The 6,206-nt window shown below is 42.9% G+C and overlaps 1 protein-coding gene across 1 annotated transcript; it reads right to left on the minus strand.

Moving 5' to 3' along the window:
• Nucleotides 1–891: 891 nt before the first annotated feature.
• On the minus strand, nucleotides 892–1,833 carry LOC142423064 (olfactory receptor 1F1-like). The gene has a single exon (XM_075528240.1). The coding sequence runs from the start codon at nucleotides 1,831–1,833 to the stop codon at nucleotides 892–894; it is 942 nt and encodes a 313-aa protein (XP_075384355.1).
• Between the last annotated feature and the right edge of the window lie 4,373 nt (nucleotides 1,834–6,206).

Below are 6,206 nucleotides of genomic sequence, written 5' to 3' on the forward strand. Positions count from 1 at the left end.
CAATCACAAAGTCACCAGTTCTCACGCCCCAGCCTTATTGTTGGGGACATGTACGGCAGTGTACTCCCATAAAAATCATACCTTTGAAAACCCTATGAGGCAGTTCTCTCAGTCTGGCATAGGGTCTCTGTGGTAGTTACATCATTTCATGTCGACTTGAAGACATATAAAGTGTAGGGGTGGAGGTTAGCCTGTCAATCAGATCACAGCCTGATGGTGACTCCTTGTGGGCATGGCCTCCTCATAAGGAGAGTACTGGTGACCTCCCCCTCTCTCTGCCTTCACCGTCCTGATGGCTTACCCTGGTTGATGCGAGTCCTGTGAGGTGGCCACCACCATTGGATCCATGCAGCTTTGTACCCACCAACCTGTGATCTTCCTGTGCATTGTGCATCACTGCATGTGGCTGCGTGTCCAAAGAGGGATTTATGGACTAGTACCAGACTTATGGACTAGGATTGGAATTATGGACTTGATCTGGACTGGGCTGTTTGCTTGATCTATAATGGCTTCTTGATATAAAATTCTCTCTTACACATATATGAGTGTCACTGGATCCATTTCTCTAGTCAACCCTGCCTAACATGATCACTATCAGTAAGAATTCACTTTGGGGTTGTGGATTCTGAGAGCATTTATAACAGGAAAGTGAAAAGAATATTTTTCAGATGGAATGTTTCAGGCTGAGTTCTTAGAAGGAAAAGGGCTTACTTTTATGTAAAATATTTATAATACAGTAATTAACAGCAAACAATTATAACTGCTTGTGATTAAGTCAGTCCATTGAAAAATATATGTCTAAGTGCATTACAGGCACTAATAGATTGTTAGATTAGAGTGAGTTGGCAAAGATCCCTATACCTATTGACAGATTGATAGTCTATAATTCCTTCATGAGGTAGAACCTCTCTTCCTGCCAATCATTTTTCTTAAAGCCCCTTTCATGTCCTTGTTCCTGAGGCTGTAGATGAAAGGGTTCAGCATGGGGGTCACCACCGTGTACATCACAGTCGCTGCTGTGTCTGTCTTAGCCGAGTGGGAGGATGATGGGCTGAAATACACAGCAATGATGGTGCCATAGAAGAGGGACACCACAGCCAGGTGGGAGCCACAGGTGGAGAAGGCTTTCCACTTTCCTTTTGTGGACGGGACTCTCAGGACAGCAGAAGTGATGCAAATGTAGGAAACCAGGATGCAAAACAATGGGATCATCATTATCAGACCCCCCTCAATGAGAACCATCATCTCATTGAGGTGTGTGTCAGAGCAGGAGAGTTTCAGGAGAGGAGACAAATCACAGAAGAAGTGGGGGATCCTGTTGTCTGCACAGAATGAGAGTCGAGCCATCAGCAGCGTATGCAGCAGACCATTCAGGTTGGCAATGCTCCAAGAGCCAGCAACCAGCAGGACACAGAGCTGATGAGTCATCTTTGTTGTATAGTGTAAGGGGTGGCATACGGCAACAAAGCGGTCATAGGCCATCACAGCCAGGAGGAAATTGTCCATATCAGTAAACACAACAAAAAAATATAACTGTGTGAGACACCCAGGGAAAGAGATGGTCTGAATTCCAAGTATGTGGTTGACCAACATCTTGGGGACAGTGTTGGAGGAGAAGCAGAGATCCACAAAGGACAGGTTGCTGAGGAAGAAGTACATGGGGGTGTGCAGGCGGGAGTCTGTGCTGATGGCCAGGATGATGAGCAGGTTTCCCAGGACCGTGGCCAGGTACATGCTCAGGAAGAGCACGAAGAGGAGCTGCTGCTCCTCGGGCTGCCTGGAGAGCCACAGGAGCAGGAACTCGGAGACACTGGACTCGTTTGCCCCTCCCATAGGCCGGGGTCCAGATGCAGAGAAGAGAAACAGTGGGCAGAAACCTAGGAACCAAGTTCCGATCGGACAAGTTAGTCTCCCACCATGATCTTGTTTACTTTGTCAGAGTTCCTCAGTCAGGAACTGCCCCCCAGTTTCCACCACCAACTTCTGGCTCCTAGTCTTAGATGATGCTGGTCCCACCTGGTTCATCTTTCTAATTTTACAAAACATAACATAAAACACACACACGGACCTATCTCTACGATTGTCTTTTAAGCATTTCCCATCAGTTCTTCAGTCCTTGGTAGCTCAGAAAAAGAAACAGTTTAGTATTACTGGAGCGATTTGAAGAATCCAATTCTAAATAAGTTTAGGACTCCTGTGATTGTTCCCTGGCTCTGCAAATTTAACAAAAGGAGTACCGAAAAGAACTTTGTGTCTTCTTAATTAAATATGTATGTCTCTTCTCTGTAATCTTACCTGAAGGAAGTTGGTGTGATAGTTTACAGATAGTCTTCACCTCTGTATGACTGACCAATTCTTCTCAATATTGGAAAGCCTTGGAAATACAGGCAGACCCTGAGCAAGCGAGCAGCCGGGGTTCATGGTCTTAGTCCTCTGTGCATAAAAAACTGTTGGGGATAAATCACAGGTTAGACATTGACAGTGGTCTCCATGGCCACTGCTGCCAGATTCCCTGAGAGCCTCATTAGACACAAGAAGAGAACAATTGTTCCACCTACATTTTGGCCCCTTTGGACTAAACAATGATGACAGCTGGTATTATGCAACTCCTGTCAGAACTTGTAAATGAAAGTCTTTTGGTGGAGATAAATCCCAAATAGAATTCCCTGGGACCCCAAATCTCATCACTTTGCTGATCTGGGCTTACATCTGTGGATTTAGAATTCAGTTCATAATTTTGTTCTTACTTTCTTAATTAAGAAACTTGGGTTGTTGAAGTGTTATTTTTGTGTGTTGATTCTTTTTTTCTTCAGGCCTGATCATATGTATAGGCTTACTGTTTTGTTTGCCAGTTGGGTTGCTGGGGGCATAAAATAGAGCTGTTCTGAATCCTTTGAAGCACTTAGTGTGTGTAAAGGACAATCTCCTTGTCATAGGGTGGGAAACTATGAAAGACAGAGAGATATCAAAGAAGAGCATAGCATGTCAGGATTGAGGGATTCCAAGGTCTAGAGAAGATATTTCTTGGATGCCCTCCCAACCCACACTAGGGAGTATTCATCCCAACCTATAAATCTCAAGGATGTTTACTCTCACAGCCCAATTTATACTATGCCATTCCCTTCTCCTGACCCCATGAGGATTCATGATTGGATGAGATGGTTTGGAACTGAGTCTGAGGTCCTTCTGGTCATTATCCATAGGGTTGGCCTAGAATGTGGTCATGCAATTCTTTCCCGCCTTATGGACTACAGAGCAAAGGTTCCAGAGAGGAGGGGACAATGTAAATGCAAGCAGAAAAGTATAAATAAGTTGAAGAAAGTACTGGTGGCTTCCAGTTCAGGATTCAGAACCTTTTCTGACCATTAGATATATTCTGACTTCACTCCTGTTGTTAATTACAAAGCACAGGCACCAAGTGTTGCTTATTTATTTGTAGGTTGTTAAGGCTCTGGAAGGTATAGATATTTCAAATGTTTTTAATGCCAGGGACTTGTTTACAAACTTATTTAACTTAATTGCCCACCGCTTCTCATTGCCATCAAGTCAAGAGAACTTCCCCTGCAAGGTAACTCTTTAAGGGAGTAGAAAACTCTCTCATGTGATTGGATTTTTTAAAATTATTTTTGGTTTTGTATTAGAGATTTTGAGTGAAAGGGCCAAAGATTTGTTCACTTGTTTTATTATTATTATTGGCTATGTTACATGATTAACTTGGTGAGCTTAATTAGGGAGCTGGAGTTAGAGACAAGGATTAAAGGTCACCTTTAAAACAGTTAAAAGACAATAGGTGGGTGTAATTGTCCATGAAAGAGTATGGAATTAGATGGAAAAGTTCAAGAATTAAACTCAAGAGCAGAAATGACAAGATATGAGATGACAGAGAAAAAATGAGGAAAAAATTATGTAAGAAGTTAGAAGACACATGAGCGTATAAAGAAACTAAGGATAAGCAATACCAATGCACAAGAAATCAAATAATATGAGTGGATGACACCAGTGTGCTTAAAAAAATCATGCTTAAAAAATGCTAAGTGACAATACTGCTGGATATGATTAGTATTGGAATGGTGTGATTTCTAGATTAGCTCCCAATAAAATGGTATGAGAAAAAAATACTAAATGATGTTTCTAATGAATAGGGATGTGATAAATGTCCAGAGCCTAGTATGATCTACCTTTAGTTAGATAGTAAGATGTAGCTCATGCTGTTTGGTTACTGTTATTGGAATATTCTGATTATAGTCTACGAAACCACATTTTATGGTGGGTGTTAGCATACAGAGGAGCACTGGTGATGTAGTGGGTTACCCGCTGAACTGCTAACAACAAGGTTGTGAGGTCAAGGCCACCAGCTGTTCCACAGAAGGGGAAGGCTTTCTGTTCCTCTAAAGAATGACAGCCTTGGAAACCCACAGAAGTAGTTCTACCCTGTCCAAAAGGGTTGCTATGAATTAGAATTTACTCTATGGCAGTGAGTTTGGGAGGAAGGGTGTTATTTGCTTATTTGTTTTTTTGTTTTAGTTGAGATACAAGAGGTTGACCAACGAAGCAGGCTGTGTGATAGGAAAAGTGAAATTCCAATAGAGGCTTCACACAGCCAAGATGTGCTCATCTGATGTAGAGCACAGGGCTCTATAGGCTCCAACAGAATTGCCAAAGGCTAGGATGAAAATTAGGATTTTTAAAAATCATTTTATTGGGGCTCATACAACTCTTATCACAATCCACACATACATCAATTGTGTAAAGCACACTTATATATTTGTTGCCCTCATCATTCTCAAAACTCTCGCTTTCTGCTTGGGCTCCTGGAATCAACTCCCCTATTTCTTCCCCCTGCTCTCACTCCCCCTTCCCCTTCCATGATGAACCCTTGATAACTTATAAATTATTACTTTATTGTATCTTACACTGCACAGCGTCTCCCTTCACACCTTTTCTGTTGCCATGCCCCAGGGAGGAGGTTATGTGTAGATCCTTGTCATCGGTTTTGCCTTTCTACCCCTCTTCCCTCTTCCCTCCTGGTATCACCACTCTCACCACTAGTCCTTAGGGGTGCATCTGTCCTGGATTCCCTGTGTTTCCAGTTCCCATCTGCACTGCTGTGCATCCTCTGGTCTAACTAGGTTTGCAAGGTAGAATTGAGATCATGATAGTTGTGGGGAGGAAAAGTTTAAGAGCTAGAAAAAGGTTGTGAGTTTCATCAATGCTACACTGCACCCTGAGTGATTCATCTCCTCCCCACTACTCCTCTGCAGGGGTGTCCAGTTGTCTAAAGATGGGCATTAGGTCCCCATCACGTGCTCCCCTCATTCACGGTGATATGATCCACCCCCTTTGGTGCTTGATACCTGGTCCCCTTGACCCTTCGTTATCACACATGCTGGTATGCTTCTTCCATGTGGGCTTTGTTGCTTCTGGGCTAGATGGCCACTTGTTTACCTTCAATCCTTTAAGACCCTAGATGCTATATCTCTCGATAGCCAGGCACTTCAGCCTTCTTCACCATACTTACTTATGCACACATTTGTCTTCAGCGTTTATATGGGGAAGATGAGCACACAATGATGGTTTTTGTTCTTTGGTGTCAACTACCTAATCCCTTAACATCTCGTGATCACACAGGCTTGTGTGCTTCTTCCCTGTGGGCTTTCTTTCTTCCGAGTTAGAGGACTGCTTGTTTACCTTCAAGCCTTTAAGACCCCAAACGCTATACCTTTTGATAGCCGGGCATCATCAGCTTTCTTTTCCACATTTCCTTATGCACTCGTTTGTCTTCAGCGATTGTATCATGGAGGTGAGCACGCAATGATATGATTTTGGGTTCTTTGATGCCTGATAACTGATCCCTTCAGCACCTCGTGATCACACAGGCTGGTGTGCTTCTTCCATATGGGCTTTGTTGCCTCTGAGCCAAATGGCCACTTGTTTACCTTCAAGCCATTAAGACCCTAGATGCTATATATTTTGATAGCTCGGCACCATCAGCTTTCTTCACCACATTTAGTTGTTCACCCTTTTTGCCTTCAGCGGTTGTGTCAGGAAGGTTAGCATCATAGAATGCCAATTTAATTGAAGAAAATATTATTGCACTGAGGGAGTACTTGAGTGGAGGCCCAATGTCCTTCTGCTACCTCAATACTAAACCTATAAATATATGCACATAGATCTATTTCCCCATCCTCATATATAAATATATTTGC

This window comes from Tenrec ecaudatus, chromosome 12 (genome assembly GCF_050624435.1).
Source record: "Tenrec ecaudatus isolate mTenEca1 chromosome 12, mTenEca1.hap1, whole genome shotgun sequence".
In the NCBI taxonomy this organism is placed as follows: Eukaryota; Metazoa; Chordata; class Mammalia; order Afrosoricida; family Tenrecidae; genus Tenrec; species Tenrec ecaudatus.

Excerpts from the sequence above, each read along its gene's own strand:
- LOC142423064 (XM_075528240.1), bottom strand. The coding sequence starts at position 1,833 with ATGGGAGGGGCAAACGAGTCCAGTGTCTCCGAGTTCCTGCTCCTGTGG.